Source organism: Euprymna scolopes, chromosome 31 (genome assembly GCF_053919585.1).
Source record: "Euprymna scolopes isolate OS-2025 chromosome 31, ASM5391958v1, whole genome shotgun sequence".
Taxonomy (NCBI): domain Eukaryota; kingdom Metazoa; phylum Mollusca; class Cephalopoda; order Sepiida; family Sepiolidae; genus Euprymna; species Euprymna scolopes.
In genome coordinates, this window is record NC_136512.1 from 45,694,418 (window position 1) to 45,716,639 (window position 22,222).

Here is a 22,222-nt window from a genome sequence, read left to right on the forward strand (position 1 = left end):
ATAGATTAGATTTTTTTTTTCTTTTGACGTTTGTTAGCTTTTAGTAATAATAAAAATATAAAATGAGGAAATGAAGAATAAATTTAAGTAAAATTATTGAACTTGGAATGATCAAGCTAAGTAAATTTTTTCTCAGAATGTTAAATTACAAAATACTGTAACTGAGGATGAATTATCTGCTCTTTCCATGACATTTGGGTGGGAGTGACGTCAGAACTTGAATAGGGTGAAGTGACTTCTATCTTGCTCTTTTTATGCTGGGATTTCAAAAGAAATGAACTTGTTTACTAAAGACACCAAAGACCACAGTTGTCACTGGAAACTTTGTCTGCATGCTATTTGGATGAAACTGAACCACCTATTCTGCAGAAAATTTTCTTGGCAAAGAAGAATCAGAGCACGTATCAGAATTGGCAAAGAAGAATCGGAGCACGTATCAGAATTGGCAAAGAAGAATCGGAGCATGTATCAGAATTGGCAAAGAAGAATCGGAGCACGTATCAGAATTGGCAAAGAAGAATCGGAGCACGTATCAGAATTGGCAAAGAAGAATCGGAGCACGTATCAGAATTGGCAAAGAAGAATCGGAGCACGTATCAGAATTGGCAAAGAAGAATCGGAGCACGTATCAGAATTGGCAAAGAAGAATCGGAGCACGTATCAGAATTGGCAAAGAAGAATCGGAGCACGTATCAGAATTGGCAAAGAAGAATCGGAGCACGTATCAGAATTGGCAAAGAAGAATCGGAGCACGTATCAGAATTGGCAAAGAAGAATCGGAGCACGTATCAGAATTGGCAAAGAAGAATCGGAGCACGTATCAGAATTGGCAAAGAAGAATCGGAGCACGTATCAGAATTGGCAAAGAAGAATCGGAGCACGTATCAGAATTGGCAAAGAAGAATCGGAGCACGTATCAGAATTGGCAAAGAAGAATCGGAGCACGTATCAGAATTGGCAAAGAAGAATCGGAGCATGTATCAGAATTGGCAAAGAAGAATCGGAGCATGTATCACTTTAATTGTTTAAACAATGTATTCGTTGGTTAGCTTCTTTACACTTCTTTTGCATCACATTGGGTAGAAATTCTTGTTTCTTCATCTTTTATGAAATGTAACAGATGTCTTCTATCACTAGCTTAAATGCTGTGTATCGTATGTGTTGGATTTTTTTTATTTATTATTGTGAAATTTGGATTGTATATGTCAGATATGCCAAGAAACTGAACCATTTCTATATGACCTGCCTCTGTATATTGTTAAAAATCAGACACTAAGGTTCTAGCCCTATCAAACCTTCCATCAGTACACACAATGTTACAGCAGTGCCAGGTGTGTTGGGCAGGTCATATATGCTGCATGCCTGATTCAAGGCTCCCAAAACAGCTCCTTTGCAGTGAACTGTCCAAAGGAAAAAGACCAGAGGAGGACAACGGAAACGGTTCAAGGACAATCTGAAGGTCTCCCTTAAATAGTTTGGTTTGTATTCTAACTCATGTGAAAAACTAACCCAAGACAGATGTTCCTGGTGTGCTGCAACTCACTAAGGGGCTACAATTGCTTAATTCACAGGCAATGAAGAACGCAAAAGAAAATTTGACATTAGAAAAAAACGGAGCAATCAACATTTCTGATACAGAATTCTCTCACAGGTGTCCAACATGTGGGAAATACTTCAGAGCTCGAATCCGATTAACAAATCATCTTTGAACACACAGAAGAATTGCATGATCCCGGTCATCTTTGCAAGCCATAGGCAAACATCAAATGCTGGTGTGACCAGATCAGGCTGTCTGAAAATACCGGCTTCTTGACCTAAATCGCCCTGTCGGTGGGGCATCAGAATACAACGTCTGCCTCCCTGCAGAGAGTAAAAATCCCTCAATGGGGCCACCTGTTTGCCGTGGGTGGCGACCCGTGACACCTTGGAACGGAATCCTGGTGGTTGAGGATTGTAGTGGATAGATACGAGTTCCTCTCCTTCCCAACACGCCACTTTGGTCCTTACCTTGGCTAGATGGGCGGTCGAAGAGGCCTGCTCCGATCAATCGACTGGTCACGTCAAGCCCTAAATCAGACAAACACAACAAGAAAATACGGCCACACTTCCCACATTATACAAACTGATTTAGCAAGCGGTGGCTGTAGGGTTATTAAAAAGAGGAGCTCATAGAATAGTTAAACTCCACATGGGTTTAGAGTTCATGGTAAGAGCATGTGTTGAAAACACGTGTTTTTTTTAAAAATGGGAGTAGTTAAAAGTTTGTTACGAATTGCAACAAGAAAATGCCGCGGATCTTTCCTTACGTTAGCTGTAAGCGTTGCCATTCTTTTAGGGTCCTTTTTCTGGGCGTCTTAGTCCTGGAGAATTACATATTTTGTACACACGTGGTGAAGGCTTTGCTTAGTGCCACGAAGGGAAAACTCGTCTTACCACCTCGAACTCTAGCCTTCTAAAGAGGAAGGGAGAAGTCCCTTATTTCCTGTCACATGATTTTTTTGAGAACCGGAAACGGTGACTTCTAAAAAAATGTTCCTTGTCAAGATGGGTTCCGGCGTAGTTGCTACAGCTTTAATATCTATTTCTTTGGAATTGTATTTGAAAATGATCTAAAATGTCATATGTTAAGGGAAAGGTAGTTTGCTTGAAGCATTGTTGATAAATACTTATGTAAGAGTATAAGTAGGCTAAAGCAATGCAGGAAATTGGGTATTTAAGTAACCTAATGTATGAACAAAAACAGACAACCAAATGAAGGTTTTATAGTTTTTTTGTTTTAATCTTTATCTATTTGTCAAAAATAATCACAAACACAAATCAGTAAATGTTTGAAATAACTAGAATTGATGGAAGTCTTTAGTATTTCAAGAATATTGTTTCTCTTTCAGAAAGAAAGAAACCAAAAGAATGTTAAAAAAAAAAAAAATGCAAAATAGAGTAAAAACAAAACCAAAAGTGAGATTAGTTGAGCTGTCAAGAGGAGAATACAATTTATTTTTAAGCATAATTAGTTCAGTATTCTAATCATTGTATTATTTATATATACTGATGCATAATGCTTCCTTATTTGTTGTTATTCTTATCATTTTCACTCTTATTTTCTGTATTTATTAATTTATTATTGGTTAAATTTTAGCGAATGAGAAAATCAGTCAGTATTTTATTTGGGCCAAAAGTAACAGTGGGCAATGTTTTGTCATGGAAATGACGATAAGCAAGAAATATTGTCCATTTCAAAATTTAATATTAAATTCATTTCAGTCTTTTTATTTTTAGTTTATTAAATTTGGTGATCTTGTATTTTTATATGCATAGTATTTTCTTATTTAATTAATTTTATTTTATTATTATTATTTTATCTGGATCTTACCCGTAACTATACAAAGCAATATTTAATCAGCAGAGGCATTGTCATGCGAACGCCACTGTATACTGCTGTAATTTTTGTTTATTTATGTATTTTATCTTGTGTGTATAGTTATATGATTTATTTATATTAAACTAGCCTGAGTGTTTAGAAGTGTGTGTTGAGCAAAAAAAAAAAAAAAAAAAAAAAAAGTGGTAGTACCTATTTACTATGCCTCCACACGGGACAGTTAGACACCAGGGTCGTAGGCAGGCAGGCTCAAACCTGTATTGCGAAGGAGGAAAAGAATGTGAAAAAAAAAATATGTGACGTCTTTGCCTTTGCGTCCATCGCCAAACCAGAAGTGCGAAGGTTTAAATTAAGGTTAATCAATTGAAAAGAGGGGATGAGATGACTTTTGAAAATATCAGCGAAAAAAGCAACCCTTCCTTGTAGAAAAGTGGCCAGTTGAAGGTGAAAGAATTAATGTTTTTAGCTAATTTTTTGATATTTGTCGTCCGAAGAGTTGAGCTTCAAAACGATACCGATCTCGTGAAAATCCATCGTCTCTGTTGAAAGTTTTAGGCATATATACATACATACATTTAGCAGACAGGTGAGATTTATATTATAGACTAGCAGGGGTTCCCAGCATTACCTGGGTGTTTGGAGGTGTGTGTTGAGCACAAAAAAAAATGTTAGTAGGCAGGCTCGAACCAGTAACATGAAGGCGGAAAAGAAAGTGAAAGAAAACCTGACGTCTTACCGCTATGCTAAGACGCCACAGGAAGTAAAAAGCATTCAAATTAAGCGATGTCAATCAAAAAGTTGACTTGCACAAATAAGTTAAGAATCACACATGAACGTTGGCTGAAGGCCAGTTAAGCTTTATGCTTTCTACCGTTTTATTTATTTGTTTCCCCACGATGTTGAGACAATGTCGGTTTGCAAATCGTAGATATTATGATCTAGGAAGTATATAAAAAGCTCTAAAAAATAGTACCCCCCCCCGAGAGCCCTCCCACTCCCCAAGCCTTTTTTGAACATACAAAAACGCGCATGGCAATTTTGCCTTTTATATATATATATATATATTATTTATATTATTCATTTTTTTCGTTTCCTGATTTTTATCTTTATTTTATATTCATTTTAGTTATATTTTATTTTATATATTACTAATACTGTTAATCCATTTAATATTAATCATCTTTAATATTACTGTATGTTATTATTTGTCTTAGCTTATATATTACTTTTTGTGATAATTATATTTAACTAGCGAGGGGTACCCGGCGTTGCCCGGGTGTTTTTCAGGGTATGTGAAAAAACCCAAAAATGTGAAAAAAAACAGGTGCCCATGAAAAAAAAACGAAGCCTTCACGACGCGCAGTTGGAAAATAGTAAAGTGTTTAAAAAAAAACAGGTGTGCGTTTTTGATTGACGTGACTGCGATAGGTATTCAGCAGTTAGCATTTTGTGCGGGACAGTTTTGAATGAGGTGAATAAATCGGTTTGTTTGTTTTTAAAAACCCGCTCCCTGTTTATTAGGAGGAGCGAAATAAAAGCTACAGTCTGATATGACGAAGTCGACATTGAACAAACGTTACTTAGCTCTCTTGAGACAACTGGCTTTCGGCCTGTGATTAGAGTTCAGTTTCGCTTTTTTTTATACCGAAAATCGAATGTAACGCGTACCGATGCAGGAAATGTCGAATAATTAACGTTTGAAAGTCAATAAAATTAAATAGACAGGCGAGCTCCGTGGGTAACTCTGAGATATTACAATTTATAGATGATATAAAAAGTTTTAAGAAGTTGTGAAGCGAGCAAGCGCTTCTCTGAAAGAAGCCTTTTGTGGACATCGAGGAAAAGCGTACATACATACATTTTCGCTTTTATATATATATATATTTTTTTGTATAGTTTATATATATATTTATTTTTCTAATTTCGTTAGATACTTTAATTTTTTTCTTGTATTGGATTGTCCCTGATATAATCTAGTAAACATTATGGTGATTTTATAATCATACATAAATTGCTACATTCATATATATATATATATATATATATATATATATATATATATATATATATATATATATATTATTTTATTATATACTAGCAATTGCGCCCGGCTTTGCTCGGGCCCTATGTACTGTTAATAACTTGCCCTATGTGTGAATACCCTTTATGTAGAATTTCAAATGTTTATACCAGAAATTGTCTGAGTGATTTAGTAGAGACCGCAGAGGTCATTTTTTAAACTTTGATCCCAATTTGGACCTTTTAACATTCATTGTTTTGGTCTCAGATTAAACTTTTTATTTTGATTTATGTCTAAGTTATCTACATCTAAAATTTCAAGTGTTTGACCCAAAATTGGCAGAGGAGTTTGATAGAATCTGCAAAGGCCAACTCTATTAACTTTGCCGTTTTGACAGCAAAATTTTCATCTTAAAACAGATTAAAATGCTTGCTGCATGTCTGAATACTTGTTATATAAAATTTCAAATGTTTAGACCCAAAATTGGCTGAGTAGTTTGCTAGAGACCATAAAGGTCAAATCTTTTGGGCTTTGACCCCTTGGCAGCTGAAATTTTTTACTCAAACAGATTAAAAAGCTTGCCCTATCTCTGAATACACTTTATGTAAAATTTTAAATGTTTAGAAATTGGCTGAGTAATTTGGTAGAAACCACAGAGGTCAATTTTTTTTAACTTTGACCCCAATTTTAACCCCTTAATATTCATTGTTTTGGTTTCAAATTTAATTAAAGTTTGATCAAGTAACCTACATCTAAAATTTCAAGTGTTTAGACCAAAAATTGGTGAAGGATTTTGGTAGTTTTCAAAGGTCAAATTGTTGAACTTTGACCTGTTGACAGCCAAATTACTGGCTGAAAACTAATCAAAATGATTTTCCCGAATCTCAATACCCCTTATGTCAAATCCCAAGTCTGTAGACTGAAAATTGACAGTAATTTGGTAGGGAAATGTACATGCACGCACACAATTTCACTTTTATAGATATATAAATTATCCTTGTAAATTTACTATTCTAACTATTATGCATAAATTTGAAGTTGTACGAGATTAAATTTAAAGTACGAAATATAGGTGGATGACAGATAAATATACAAGGAGTTTGGGAAGAGGACGGAGATGGTGCAGCTATATTAAAAGGGTAAAGTGCAAGGTAGTGTAGGCTAAGGGGATTAATGGTGTGTGTGTGTGTGTGTGTGTGTGTGTGTGTGTGTGTGTGTGTGTGTGTGCATGTAAATATATATCTAAACTAAAAACACTAATAATAATTTAGGAAGGTTATGTGGAAGTAGGTATATTATGCAGGAGGGGTGAGTTAAGTTCAAGTCTGTTGTTGATGGAAGGTTTGTGCTTTATGAAAAGTGCTTCCAAAATCCTTGTTACTAAGGTTTTTAACTGAAGCAACGATCTGACCTGGATATTCTGATGAATATTGTTGCATGAAATGATATATGTGTGCTTAAATGTTCCTTGATATGTAGGTGTATATGTTTGGTGGTGCTACTATTAGAGTTATTACAGTTAGCACATTAAAAGTTATAGACAACATTGGTATGTAGGCATAATTCTATGTTAGAAATTGGACAATTGATCATGGAGCAGGTTTCAAGTGTGTTGCTAGTGTGTTTTTTGGAAGAGGTGTTGTAAAAAGGTACCAATGTGGATGAGTTCCATTGTTTTTTTTTTTTACAAAAAAGAGATGATTATTAGTATGTCCATATTTACTTATTTGTATTTGTGATTGTTTTTAGAAAATACATATACAAGAATAAAAAAAACAGCCTACAAGAAAAAAAAAAATACATGTCCAAGAATAAAAAAATACATGTACAAGAATAAAAAATACATGTACAAGAATAAAAAATACATGTACAAGAATAAAAAAAATACATGTACAAGAATAAAAAAAATACATGTACAAGAATAAAAAAAATATATGTACAAGAATAAAAAAATATATGTACAAGAATAAAAAAAATATATGTACAAGAATAAAAAAAATATATGTACAAGAATAAAAAAAATATATGTACAAGAATAAAAAAAATATATGTACAAGAATAAAAAAAATATATGTACAAGAATAAAAAAAATATATGTACAAGAATAAAAAAATATATGTACAAGAATAAAAAAAAAATATATGTACAAGAATAAAAAAAAATATATGTACAAGAATAAAAAAAAATATATGTACAAGAATAAAAAAAATATATGTACAAGAATAAAAAAAAATATATGTACAAGAATAAAAAAAAATATATGTACAAGAATAAAAAAAAATATATGTACAAGAATAAAAAAAAATATATGTACAAGAATAAAAAAAAATATATGTACAAGAATAAAAAAAAATATATGTACAAGAATAAAAAAAAATATATGTACAAGAATAAAAAAAAATATATGTACAAGAATAAAAAAAAATATATGTACAAGAATAAAAAAAAATATATGTACAAGAATAAAAAAATACATGTACAAGAATAAAAAAATAACCTGTTTGTTTATTTTTGTTCATGCGTCACATCACTTCAACATCTGGTTTTCTGCATTGCTATAGTCTTCTTATCCTCTCTCTCATAACAGTGGGTAATTCAATCATTAAAATAAGTTCTTTAGTGTAATATTGTTCACTTTGTATTTGTTTTAGTATTTCTCAATGTTATTGTTTGCCTTTTAAGGTTGTTTTGTATTATTTTGAATATTTTTATGTAATGGCAATTGGTTTTATCTTTTATAGGAAATGTTGACTTGACTTTGATTGGTTGGATCCTTCTATTCTTGTGCCGTAATCTTGACAATACAATGCAAAATGGATTCAGTGATGATCTAGAAAAGGCTGCACGCAAAGAGAAGGAAACAGGTAAAATAGCCAATTAGTTCAACAGTATTGATGCTAACTTAATATTGAATTTAGATACACTTTCATGTTATTGAATCAAGCCTTTTTTTTTTTTTTTTTCACTAGATAACTATTTTGAAATGTTCAGGTGAAAAAATTTTAATGGGTTAACTATGGGAAACTTGATTTTTTTTTTTTAACTGAGTAATTTTCAAAAGTTTTCTATTAAATAATTCCAAATGATGGCGTTTACTTATTGTTTTGCTACCTTTTTTTTTTTTTAATTTTATTTTACTTTATTTTATTTAAAAAAAAAACACAATCTTTTCATAAGGAACTACTAACATTTAGGAAGTGAATTTTAAGTTTAAAAGGGCAACTACAACAATAAATTGAAGGCACATAGAACATGGATTTCTTGGACAAATCAATGCCATTTTCACAATCAAGTTTTAGAAGAAAGAAACAAAAATGAATTTGAAATATTTTTTCATTTAAAATGTATATAATATACAAAAGAAATTTGGTTAAAAAGATTTCAAATAAATTCAATAATTTGATAAATTCTTGATTATAAAACAAATTCTTCGTAGTAATCTGTTAAATAAAAAAGAACACTGAAAATTCCAGTGAATCAGTACAACTAAAATATATTTATGGCAATAGAAAATCCTTCAGTAAAAAAAGGTCATATTGCACTTCGATGCAGAAGTAAATAAAATTATCTGTTCAAATTGTAAGGGAGCTAAATTAATATTTTATTTATTCTCTGGCAGTGTGTGTGTGTGTATATATATATATATATATATATATATATATATATATATATATATATAATATGCATGCATGTTTCGTTTAACAACAGTAACAATTCCTGTTTATTTCTCTTACGATCCATCTTTTCAATTTGGTAGGCTAATGATTTTACATTTTGATAAAGTGTAAACAAAAATTTTTCAACTTTCATAAGTTTTCTTCAGGTGCATGATAAGTTACAATATTGCAATTGATGAATTTATTGAAAAATCGACTAAAAGCATTTCAGCATACCCTCTCGTCCTTTGTATCAAGCCTGATTGATGATCAGTTTGTTTATTCACACTTGTTTATTCGATGATGAAAGGCGCAGGTTACATGAGATAGTGAGGATAGCTGTATTTTTTATTAATATATTTCTGAATTTATTTTTGAAGGTGTCATGTGCTGCTAGATGTAGATAAATGAAGCTGTTAGGGGAAAGCAGCGACATGTAAATGGTGAGGAATACTAATTATAGTCATGCTGATATATGTATTGCTTTTAGCGACACATTCTCCTATTTGAAGACATACTTAGAATTACTACTTTTTAGTAAATTATCATTGGGCATTGGGTTATTATGACTTAGTCATTTTGAATCATCTCTCTATATATAAAATGATGACACATTTTCCCTGTCACTTTCGACATTATAAGAAACACTTCTTATGCACAACTTTTAAGTTCACCACTTGCAATTACTACTAAAGCATATTCCTAGCCCAATTCATTTTTTTTCATGTTGGATGTACCCTCTCAAATACATAATCCCACTGAGAGAGTAGCTTAGGCTTTCACTCCAATGCAAATTTTTCATCTTCCATAACCTAAATTCACTGCTTCATTTCATTTTTTCGATTACTTCTCTGTATGTAGTTTAGTATTTGCCTTTCACCATGTTACTGTTTTATATATAATTACATTACAATTACAGTTTTGATTACTAATTGCTCCCTTACTTATAATTATTCATTGGAATAACAGTTTTACCTGTCACCTCGTTTATACATATTACGATTGTATATGCTCACTTTCAAGAATAGCAGATCACCAAAAAATGAACAGTTAACCTTGCACCAACATGGCCGGCTTCACATATGACTAGCATGAAAACAAGCCATTACTGTATCGCGGACCGTCAGCAGTGGTACAGATAAACAAAAAGCACTCAAAATCTTTCGCCATAGCCCAGTTGTCCCTGCTTTACGTTCTTGCATTGGAGCCACTACTTCGCAAGCTAAGGTGTGAGGCAGCAAGTCCGAGCCTACGCGGGATCGCGGGATTGCCTGTCTCATTGAGAGCCAGGATCTCTGCATTCACTGATGATATCACCATCTTTGTGCTATGCTTCAGAGACATCAAGGAGGTGACAGAGGCACTCATGCAGTATGAAAAGATCATAGGGACCAAAATCAACTGCAGCAAGTTGATTGGTCTATGGTTGGGGGCTTGGAGTAGTGCCGCTACCTTTCCAGCTCCCTTCAGCTAAACGAATGGCCTGGTTTGGATCTTTGGTGTGTGGTTCAGACTGGGTCTGGGACCTACAGTCAAAGGTCAGAACAGTGATCAACTCCTGGATTTGGAGGACTTGTTCCTTACAGGGTAGAGCTACATCTTTCCGCTCATACCCTGCCAATTGTCCATACTTTCTCTGCCTGCAAATTATGTAAAAATCCTCCAGGCCCTCCTGTCCTCACTTTTTTGGCATAAAGGTAGGCATTGTGTTCGCAGACAGGTTTTTGTTCAACATCTATTTGAGGGAGGCTTGGGACTCTATGACTTGAAATGTCATCGAGAGGCTGGCTTTCTTGAGTCAAACCTTGACAGGAGAGTCTGCGTGGAAATTAAACCGAGAGAAACTTGACTGATTAATGTAAATTTGAAATATTTAAATTTTCAAATGAGTTGTACCCATTTTATATCCACTAAAAATCCTTTAAAATACCCCAAAGAAAATGAAATTTTGAGAATATTCCTTGATATTTATTCTTTAAATTTCACAAAAATGAAATGTATCTGAATTTTTATGAAAGGCTTTAACCCCTTGCCATTTTCCTATGCATAAAACTAAATTTAACCCACATTATACAGCTTTGTGCCTAATAACTGCATTTCAAAATTCATAAACAGTGAATTAGTTTAGGAGTGACTTCCATATATATAAATATATTTAACTTTACATAATACAATATATTTAACTCCATTTTTTATTCCCTATCACAGGTAGTTTCCTACCTAACCGATGGAGCTTTTTACAGGGAGATACATGTGGCCAACCAAGTAAGAGTAAAGTGAAACAATCTATGAAATCCTATCGCCGCTGCCTACAAAAAAGAATATTTCACCACAAACAAAAGCTCCAGGATTTAGAACAAGCAAAAAAGAAATTTTTTGCTTCTCAAGCAGAAAAATCCTCTCAAGGTTTAGCTACTGAAGCTCATGCACTTATTAAACAACATGAACAACAGTTCAAGAAAGAGCTTTCTCAGTATGCAAGCAAGGTAAGTTATTACTTTATACTTGATTATTACCTCCTCATCATGTAAGGAACAAACCCTGCAGAGTTGGTATTTCTTTGATTAGCACTGCCCTGTATGTATATCTAAAATTTAGTAAAAACAATCAATTCCTTGGGGTAGAAATGGCAATTAATTTTTTCAGGAGAAAGGAGGTCAAATGTCATTGTATGCTATTGTTTTATCTACATGTGTACATTTCATTCTCTTCTGAGCACTGAAAACTAATAAATAGGTTCATTTTTAGTGTTTTCTAATGATTGTTGCAATTAATTTTGCTATTAGAATGGAAGGCTGTAGATCTGAATGTTTTAGTTTCAGTTCCAGTTAATGGTGTTCCCTTCATTTTTATATATTTTCTTATTTTTAGGACTTAACCAGAAACAAATTTAAAAATCTTTAATAAGCCAAAATAATGAACAAATAAGACAATTTTTTCTGCAGTTTTCGGATTGTGCTGAAATTTAATATATAAAAGGCAAAATGTATGTCTAGAAAACGCTTTCTTCAAGCTTCTCGACAAGATTACATTTTTGGAGAAGTTTCCTTATACATCCTAGATCGTAATATCTCTGATTTGCAGACGGACATTGTCTCTTTTGAAAGAGTTTTAAAAAATTTCCTTGTCTCAAGTGTTTGTCTTTCTCGTATAAATAATGCGAAACTAACCAAAGCAAAAAGGCATCCATCTAGCCTTCCAGGCCAGGACGCCTTGAAGGCAATTAGCTTTGATCAATGTGGGGAAAATCCTTCATATCAGACAATTGCGTTGGGACCAGAATGGACCTCTGAGGGACTTCAGCATTAATACTGTGAGCTTCTGATTTTTGCTCATCAAACTCTACTCTTATGAATATCAGAGAAAAATGATTTAATAATTGCAAAGATATTTCTAGCTATATCATAGCTGAAGATCTTGTGGAGCAAACCTTTATGCTATACTCTATCAAAAACCCTTGGATATATCAAGGACAATTGCCCTAGAAAGGAAGCCTCCGTCGAGAGATGCTATGATCCTGTTAACACATCTGCTGTAGACATAGCAGAATGGAAACTATATTGCATGTCACTGAGGTTATTTTTGCTGGGGTTGTTGACTGTGTTCCCACATGAACTTTTTATATGATTGATTTCTACTATGTGTTAGGTGGTTGTTTTCTGTCAACATCACATTATCGAATGAAATCCTATCTAATCTGATTGGTCATACCCCTTCTCCCCTCCTTAAATATCTTCATTTCTTTCAGTTCTCTCCTATTTTTTGTTTTGTATTTATAAAAACAAATTTTATCCAGGAATTGAAAAAAATATTACAAAAAATAAAACTGATAATAAATTTACTATATGTATGAATAATATAGATTAACTTATATTGATGGTTAACAGGTTGAACTTTTATCTTGCTTTAAAACCAATCAGTTTAATATAAAATCAGATTGAAAAATGTTATTAGAAAAAAAGTGAACATAAAATGTGAGCATGATTAAATTTAAATGGATAGATTTTGTTTATAAAGTAATTTCTATAATTGTTATTATGAGAAAAAATTGTAAAGTCTATTATAAAATTGATAAAAATAATGCATTGAGAAATGATTAAAATGATAATAATTATTCCTATAATCCAAGTTTTTGTCATTTCTGTTTTTCTGATAGTTTTAATTACATATCTGTTAAATCAACAGAGACTCTCTATAATGGTTTTAGTGTATGAATTTATATATATTTTAAGTTTGAAAACAATCAAGTATATAGGATAATTAAATATTCCATTTCTAAATGAATGGAATCGTACAACCTATGGTTCATAGAATAAGTTATCTTGAAGATGAACTTTATTGTATTTTAATATTAGCATTTGAAAGATATCATGCAGATTCGGAGGACAGATGGAGAATATTTGCGGAAAATGGCCAAGGATGACAGCTACCTGGGTGCTTCCAAAGATTCCAGTGATGTTGATGGAGATAACAGCTTGATATTGCCAAGAGAAAAGTGTCTTCCTGTGGTGCGTGGACTCATCACACTCATCTTAAGTATGGATTCAACTTGCAGTGTTGATCTTTTTCTTGTCGCAAGCAAGGTAAGAATTTTAATTTTTAAAACTATTTTCTAAATTTAAAGTAGGTTACAAATCAAGGAGATACTGACATACACTATTGAATTAGCAAAGTTAAAATCTGATCTATTCAGTTGCAATGCTATTAAGAAAGATATGAATATCTGACTATGGGTAAAATAGTAGCGTGTGTTCAATGAGTCGTTTATGGAAGATATTGTTTCAACATTAAATAATAAAAAGTTGATATGCTGTAGAACAACCAAGCCAAGTTTTCTGACAATCTCTTGTATTTTGTTTCCCAGCAATCACACACAACCTATATTATGAAATAAACTGGTAACATGATATCACATAGTTTTTCTATTGTAGTATTCTGACATGCTCATACAAGCGACCTCAAGATAGTCCTGGGCACAACACAACTAAACTACCTTGGGCACTCTTTAGCAAGATGCTTGTTCACACACTACAACCTAATTTTCCTAGATTTTTATCTTTTTTCTTCCTATCTTATTCGCTAATTTTATAATCAAATTAAACTGTTCTTCTATCCCTAAATGTTTTATGTATGACAGATAATTGTTTCCAGTGATGAGGGCCTGAATTTGTGTAGTTTGAAATCACCCCTTATTCACCATGTGAATTGTCTGAGTCTTACACCTAATTTTATATTACTACTTATTACAATATTTTTTTCATCATTTCTCATTGAAATTTTCTAAGTGCTGTTTTAAACCATTTTTTTGTTTTAAACCACCTTTTTGTTTCTCACATTTCAAGTTAGATTACTTAAGTGAGCATCTCCATTTGACTTATAGTATAAGGAGTCTCATGTTCAACAAGATATACCTGGCGGTTATATTAGTTGAAATGTTTTGAATATAGCTACCGTAACACATTCATTCATTGGCTATCATACTAAAAAATAAAAGTAATTTAACCAATGGGAATGGTCGAAAGAATGCAGACAATGATTTTTCTATTCAGATTCACAAAAGTTTTTCAGTTAAAACAAAAAAATTTTCTTAGCATTCAGTTTTCTTTTCTGATAAATATAAAATATATTAATATATTTTATATTAAATTATCTCTTATTTTCTGTGATTAGATCACTGAAAACAGAATCAGAATTTTACAGTTCTTTCTGCTTTTACTCTTTCCTCTTACAATCTGCTAATCATTGGTGTCAAGAATGTATTCTGTTATTTGATTTATTTTTATTTATTTTGTAGGTCCTTGCTCGTATTTGCTTAGCCACAAGACCAGCTATCTCGTTGTCAGAAGCAATGACTCAGGACCAGTTACAGCAACTAATTTTGTTGGCGGCCAACCAAGACTTTAACCATGGCACAGTTGCCTGGGGAGGGCCTTGGGCAGGTCATGCCATCACTTGCCTTCTGCAAGACATCTTGGATGGTAAGCTTTTATTATTATTAACTGTATTTAGAATGAAATAAAATGTTCTTTTTAGAAACTGTTGCAACTTCTAACTATGGCATGTGACACTTCAGTGTGTGTGTGTGTATATATGTATGTATGTTTGATGACTATAGTGGATTTATGCCTTCAAAAATGATGGTATACTTTTTTCATTCAGAAAAACTTGGTCGTTTATGGCCTTTGAAGTGTTGCCATAGATGGTAGTGTTGTCAGCATAAACAGTACTGATACTGGCATTTTTAGGAATATATACTGAATTATTTGTAAATAATTGGTACTGGAATAAACACAACCTGGTGCAACCAGATCAGGCTGTTTGAAGATTGCTTCCTGACTCAAATGCACCTACATTAACACCTTTTTGTTTTTTAAACTCTTTGCACAACTAAATCATGTTCTGCAACGCTCAAAACAGTCCCCTCCCCCTTTTTCTTTTTCCACTCTCACTTTCCTACTGGCTTCCTAACTTAAAACACACCAACCAAGAATATTATAACCCCTTTCCTTTCGCAGAGCTAAATGATGTTCTGCAGGGCTGTGAATAAAAACAACAAAATCCACTACAAGTCTTTACCTTTATCTCTACCTTATTCTACAAAATCAGTAAATTGGAATCCATGAATAAATATAGGAAGATATAAACAATTTGAAGTATAAAACCTTTATTTTTCTCTCGCTCTGTCAGTAGGGCATCAGAATAAGCCAATTGTCCCCGCCCCTGCAGAGGGTAAAAATCCCTTAATGGGGCAACCAACAAATATAATATATGTAATGCTTTAGGATGTAATCCTGGTGATTGAGCTAACCTAGACAACATAATGAAATATATGATTAATATAACACCGGCCTTTGTGCTAATGGAGGCACCTCAATTATTGTAAGGAATGACATAACTCAAACTTCTCTGTAAAAACCAATCTCCAAACAATCACAACTTAAGTCACATTACTCAAAACAATCACAATCTGCTCAATATACCTCCCCCCTCATGAGCCAATAAATGAAAATAAACTAAAAAATTTAATAAAACAACTACGTTCATCCTCCTAGAAGATTTTAACTGCCACAGTATGCTATGGAGATGTAAAGTCATAAACTCAAAAGGAAATAAAATCAAACAACTAATTAACAAAAATGACTTATGTTTCCTCAATCAAAAAAATCCCACATCCAATAAACGGATCAACTAGTGGCATTGATCTTACCATATGCGATCCATCAAGCTTTTTGGATTATACATGGAGCACCTATGATGAACCATGTGGAAGTGATCACTACCCTATTATAATCAATTATAATAACTCCATCCAAAACCACATACACAAATGAAACAGACAAAACCAATTGGGCCAAATTCAAAGAACTTTGTTCACTACAATTAGCAGAACATCAAATCCAAATAATGGAAGAATTCACGGAAGTACTCGTAGTAATTACTAAAAAAATTCATACTCCAAAATTCTCCTTTTTGGAAAAAAAAAAAACCCATGGTTCAATCCAGAATGTATATATAATACAATGGCTATCAGATAAAGAAAGGTAGCCTCAAGAAAATTTAAACAAAACAACCAACAACTTAATAGAATAAAAACACCGAAAAGCTAAAACTCTGAAAACAATTAAAGAATCTAAAAAAACTCTGCTGGTAACAATTTGTCAAACTATCTGGAAAATGATTACAAAAATATCCAGAAAATATAATCCTAACCTAATCAAACATCTCACAAAAAAATCCCAGAAAATGATCAATAAAAAAAGATCTTGCCAACACACTAGCTAAAACCTTTCCTGAAAATTCATCATCACTACAATAAACAATTTCAAATACTTAAGAAACATGAAGAAAAATACAAATTAAACTCAATAAGTCAAAAATCCAGAGCCTTACAATGAAAGCTTCTCACTCAATGAACTAGAAACTGCCATAGAAAAATCTCACAACTCGGCTTTAGGACCAGATGAAGTGCACTACTGCTTCCTTAAACAAATTCCGTCTGAATCATTAAGACTCCTCCTCAAAATTTATACGATATGGGAAATAAAAGATTTCCGAAGTTCATGGAAACGAGCAGCAGTAATACTAATACTCAAATTGGGAAAAGATACATCAAGCCCAGAAAACTACAGACCAATAGCTCTCACAAGCTGCCTATGCAAAACATTTGAAAGAATAATCAATTACCATCTCATATGGTATTTAGATAACAACAAAATAATTTTAAAAACTAAAAAAAAAAAAAATATTGAGGATCCATAGACCACATCACTAATCTCGAAAATTACCTCAGAGAAGCTTTCATTAATAAAGAACATGTAACATCTGGGGTTTTTTTTTTGGTTTTTTTTGAGAAAGCATGCGAAACTACTTGGAAACATGGCATCATAAAAACTCTCCACAACATTGGACTAAAAGGGAAGCTACCTGAATTCATAAAAAGCTTCCTACCAGACAGATCTTTCTAAGTTCGCATAGACTCTACTTTATCAGACCCATAGAATCAAGAAGGAGTGCCCCAAGGCAGCATATTGTCAATAACTCTTTAACATCAAAACCAACAATATCATAAAAGAACTATCTCCTGATATACATAGCTCCTTATACATAGATGTATCAGCTACAGATCAAAATGCATTCAGTTGTTGAGTAAAAAAAAAAAAAAAAAAAGTGGTAGTAGGCAGGCAGGCTCGAACCCGTACCACGAAGGAGGAAAAGAACATGAAAAAAAACATGACATCTTTGCTGTTGCGCCCATCGCCAAACTGGAAGTGATGTAGGTTTAAATTAAGGCTAGTCAATCGAAAAGAGAGGAGGATTTTCAAAAATATTGGTGAAAAAAGTGACCCCTCCCTGTAGAAAAGTACTCGGTTAAGGGTGAAGAAATTAATGTTTTTAGCCAATTTTTCAATATTTGTCATCCGAGATGTCTAGCTTTAAAATGATATCGATCTTGTCAGGATCCGTCACCTCTGTCGAAATTTTTTGCGAGACATACAAACAAACAGACATACATATATTAAACAGATAGGTGAGATTTATATTATAGCCTAGTGCCCGGCATTGCCTGGGTGTTTGGTAGTATTTGTCGGGGGGAGGGGGGGGGTGTAAAGCAGAACAAAATGGAAATTTAGCCCTGTTTAAATATAAAAAAAACGATGTTAAACTTAAAAAAATAAAACAAAAAAAGCAGCGATTTAAATATTAAAACTTTCAAAAATGGGAAAAAATATCTTTTGTAGGTGTAAAAGAAAAAAAGGTGGGGTTGGTGGTAGGTAGGATCGAACCTGGAGCCTTGAGACCAATAGACTTACAACATACAACTGCGCTACGTCGACGGAAGCAATGTAAGATGTTAAATTTAGTGACTAAAAAAGTGAATGAGTTCAAACAGGTGCTTGATTTTATTGAGGTCAAACATCACGCCATGGGAGAATGAAATCCTGTAGTTAACTATTTCTGCAAGATAGTTTTTTTGGTTTTATTTTTTTCTGTCCCCAACTTTTGGGGCCGGGGAGCCCAAATGAATAACAATTGTCTGATATGATGGTTTCCACCAACATTGATCAAAGCACTCATTGCTTTTCTGGACATGCCACATGAGTGTCAAGGTTTGGTTCAGTTTCACTTTTTTATACTGAAAAGCCAAAGACACGAGTGGACCAATAAATATGGCAAAAATCGCGCATAAAAGTTGTCCAAATTAAAGATACACGCTGAGTCGTTTCTTAAATCTTAGATATTATGATCTCAGTAGCATATAAAAAGTTATAAGAATGAGCGATCAACCCGAGAACCATCCCGAAAGAAGCCTTTGCTGGACATACAGAAAAAATGCGCACACTAACACACATTTTGACTTTTATATATATAGACTAGCGGGGCCTCCCGGCGTTGCTCGGGACTGTATAAACAATGAGAAAATTGAATTAACCTGTCTTAGAATTCTCTCTCTCTGTCTCTCTATCTCTCTCTTTTCGTCTTTAAAACATTACCTGTTTATATGGTCTTTTGGCTAAGATCAAAGTGTTGTATATGTTCTTAGAATTCCAGCGGTCTCATCTTTCGGAGAAACAAACGTTACTCGAAAAACAAATACAATCACTCTCATTAGTTTACATTTTAAAACACAGTTCCTGTCTAGACATCTCTCTCTCTCTCTCTCTCTCTCTCTCTCTCTCTCTTCCCCCCTCTCTCTCTCTCTCTATCTGTTGTTGTGTGTGTGTGTGTGTGTGTGTGTGTGTGTGTGTCTCTATCTCCCTCTCCCTCTCTGTCTGTCTCTCTTCGTCTTCCTTACTCTAAAGAGTGATAAAAAAAAAAGAATATGAAGTAATGCTAAAAACCTCGATTGTTCTCTCTCTCTCTTTCTCTCTATCTCTCTCTATCTGTTGTTATGTGTGTGTGTGTTTCTCTCTCTCTCTCTCTCTATCTCCCTCTCTCTCTTCATCTTCCTTACTCTAAAGAGTGATAAAAAAAAAGAATATGAAGTAATGCTAAAAATATCGATTGTTGATAATTTGTTAAGCGTATTATTTTTTGTTTTACTTCACATTTTTTATGATTCAGCGTGTAGCGTTTATTAAATTACGTATTTCGTTTCCTGTCTAGACATCTCTCTCTATCTGTCTGTCTCTCTCTCTCTGTTTGCATCTCTCTCTCTCTCTCTGCGTCTCTCTCTCTTTCTGTCACTTCGTCTTCCTTACTCTAAAGAGTGTTACTAAAAAAGAAAATGGCGTCTGGCTGGGTTTTTTTTGTAAAAACTTCGATCGTTAATATTTTTTGTAAGCATACTTTTTTTTAACATCACATTTTTCGTTTATTTTTCGTTTAACTATCGTATCTAACTATTTTTAATGTGCTAATAAATTTGGTAACATTGTCATAGCGTAGAAGTTCATAGTTTAGCTTGTGTGAGGGTCAAAAGATTTTTTACTGATAACGTTTTTAAATTCAGACTGCCATTATAGCTTGCTGACGTCAAGATCACGTGACATGACTCAGCGGGTTTTAGATACAAGTTGACCCAAAATAAACGGGCGCGTGTACACTTTATGTAGAAGAGTTGGCGCCCGTATTTTTTTGGGGCAGTTATAAATCGATTTAAAAATATGTAATATTTAACATTAAATTGTCACTTTTTTTTACGTGAAAAATGGCTTAAATAATACAGGGTTCAATATTTAAATTTACAAATCGGAAAAAAACAAAAAACATCCCACACCACAATTCAAACCCAAAACGTTTAGATAATGAACCAAGGCCTTAACTACCTGAGCTAAAGCGACGTCTTTAAAGTTTGTTTGGTTTATCAACTGTTTAAAGTAAATCAGGTCACGACGTCATGACGTCATCTGACGCATGCATTGTTGACCCACCCCTGTCAAAAATTGTCGATTTTGGGGTGAAAAAGTTAACTTTTTTCTCGTTTTCTGTCTAGACATTTCTCTCTCTCTCTGTCTGTCTCTCTCTCTGTCTGTCTGTCTGTCTGTCTGTCTCTCTCTCTCTCTCTCCATCTGCCTTACTCTAAAGACTGGAAAATGGCGTCTGGCTGTTTTTATTTAAAAAAAAAAAAACTTCGATCGTTAATATTTTTTGTAAGCATTTTTTTTTTTTACTTCACATGTTTGACTTGGTTTTATTTTTCGTTTAACTATCGTATCTACCTATTTTGAATGTGGTAATAACTTTGGTAACGTTGCCATAGCATAGAAGTTCATAGTTTAGCTTTAATTAATTTCTTTTTTACCGATAACAACATTTTTAAATTGTAAATTCACACCGCCATTAGAGGTTGCTGACGTCAAGATCACGTGACATGACTCAGCGGGTTTTAAATACAAGTTGACCCAAAATAAACAGCAGCGTGTATACTTTATGTAGAAAAGTTGGCGGCCGTATTTTTTGGGGCAGTTATAAATCGATTTAAAAATATGTAATGTTTAACATTAAAATGTCACTTTTTGGGCCCCCCCCCCTGCAGAAAATCGATCAGTTGACGCACTTCTTATGGTCACTTTGAGCCAATTTTTCGATATTTGTCGTCCGGAAGGTGGGGCTTTCATATGAGACCAAATTTGTGAATTTTTGTTGTGTCTGTCAAAGGTTTTTAGAAGACACACAAACATACATACATACACACAGACATACATACACACATTTTCGCTTTTATATATATATAGATATATAGATGACAGTAGTGTAAAACCTATTGAGTTAAAATGAAAAACAAAATGGAGGTCTCATTTGAGCCATAATCAAGCTTCAATAATCGGAAATTAAATGTACTAATAGAAATGCATCCAAGAAGTATTACAATGTTTATTTGGTGTTATGTGAGAAAAAAAATGGCCAACACACGACTTTGAAGTCTTGATAATGGCTCAAAAATCAAAAATAAAACAATATACTGGTAGAAACCCACCTAATAAATGTTACCAAAGGCAAGATAAGTTACTATTCTACCTAGTAAAAGAATATATTTGACTTTTACAAAGAACTTTTGCATTACATTAAAATAAATATTAAACAAAAATAAATAATAAATATGTTAGTATTTAATTTTCAAATCATGAAAGACATTTTGAATATCTTTAAAATAGTTTTTTTTAAATAAACTTACATTTTTACGTTGGCAAATTTTCGTAGTCTTTTGTGCATAGTGTGAGTTATTGGGAAATGTGAAAACTAAATTGTCAAATCCAAACGATATCAAATATGTTAATTACAAAAAATACATTTAGTAGTCTGGGCTTTTCAAACTTAACTTTTGATATATGAGAAGTGAGATTGATCGGGCTTCAGACAGCCTCTGGCACCATAGGAATCCCTAAGTCTGAGTAAATGATACAGGCAGAATCCAAGAAAATTTGATGCTAAAAGTTTTTCACACGGAAGCATGAAAATTCACAAATTCATTTCAAATTTTATTCAAAGCTAAACTTTTTCATGCTTTTTGTCCATTCCTTGTCATATTTGTCAATGCTAAGTGAGGGAGCAAATAAAACCTACCAGACAAAACCCAACTGGACAAAAGCATAAACCCATAAAATAAATAAATTAAAGATTAAAAACATTTTTTTATATTCTACTTTTGATTTAATTAGCAATAATTTTTGATATTATTTCTCTTGACAAAATATTCATTTAATTAGAAACAATTATTTTGATGCCTTG

General features: G+C 33.0%; 1 protein-coding gene across 2 annotated transcripts in view; it reads left to right on the forward strand.

The window, feature by feature from the left end:
- The window catches only part of LOC145255729 (dual E2 ubiquitin-conjugating enzyme/E3 ubiquitin-protein ligase BIRC6-like), a 515,468-nt gene that overhangs the window by 197,935 nt on the left and 295,311 nt on the right, over positions 1–22,222 (forward strand). Inside the window, exons 25-28 of one of the 2 annotated variants that reach the window (XM_080114338.1) lie at positions 8,138–8,260; positions 11,261–11,538; positions 13,408–13,635; positions 14,847–15,030. In XM_080114338.1, the coding sequence (XP_079970464.1) occupies positions 8,138–8,260; positions 11,261–11,538; positions 13,408–13,635; positions 14,847–15,030 (813 nt within the window). The remainder of the gene's footprint in view (positions 1–8,137; positions 8,261–11,260; positions 11,539–13,407; positions 13,636–14,846; positions 15,031–22,222) is intronic. The other variant, XM_080114339.1, reaches the window with a different exon arrangement.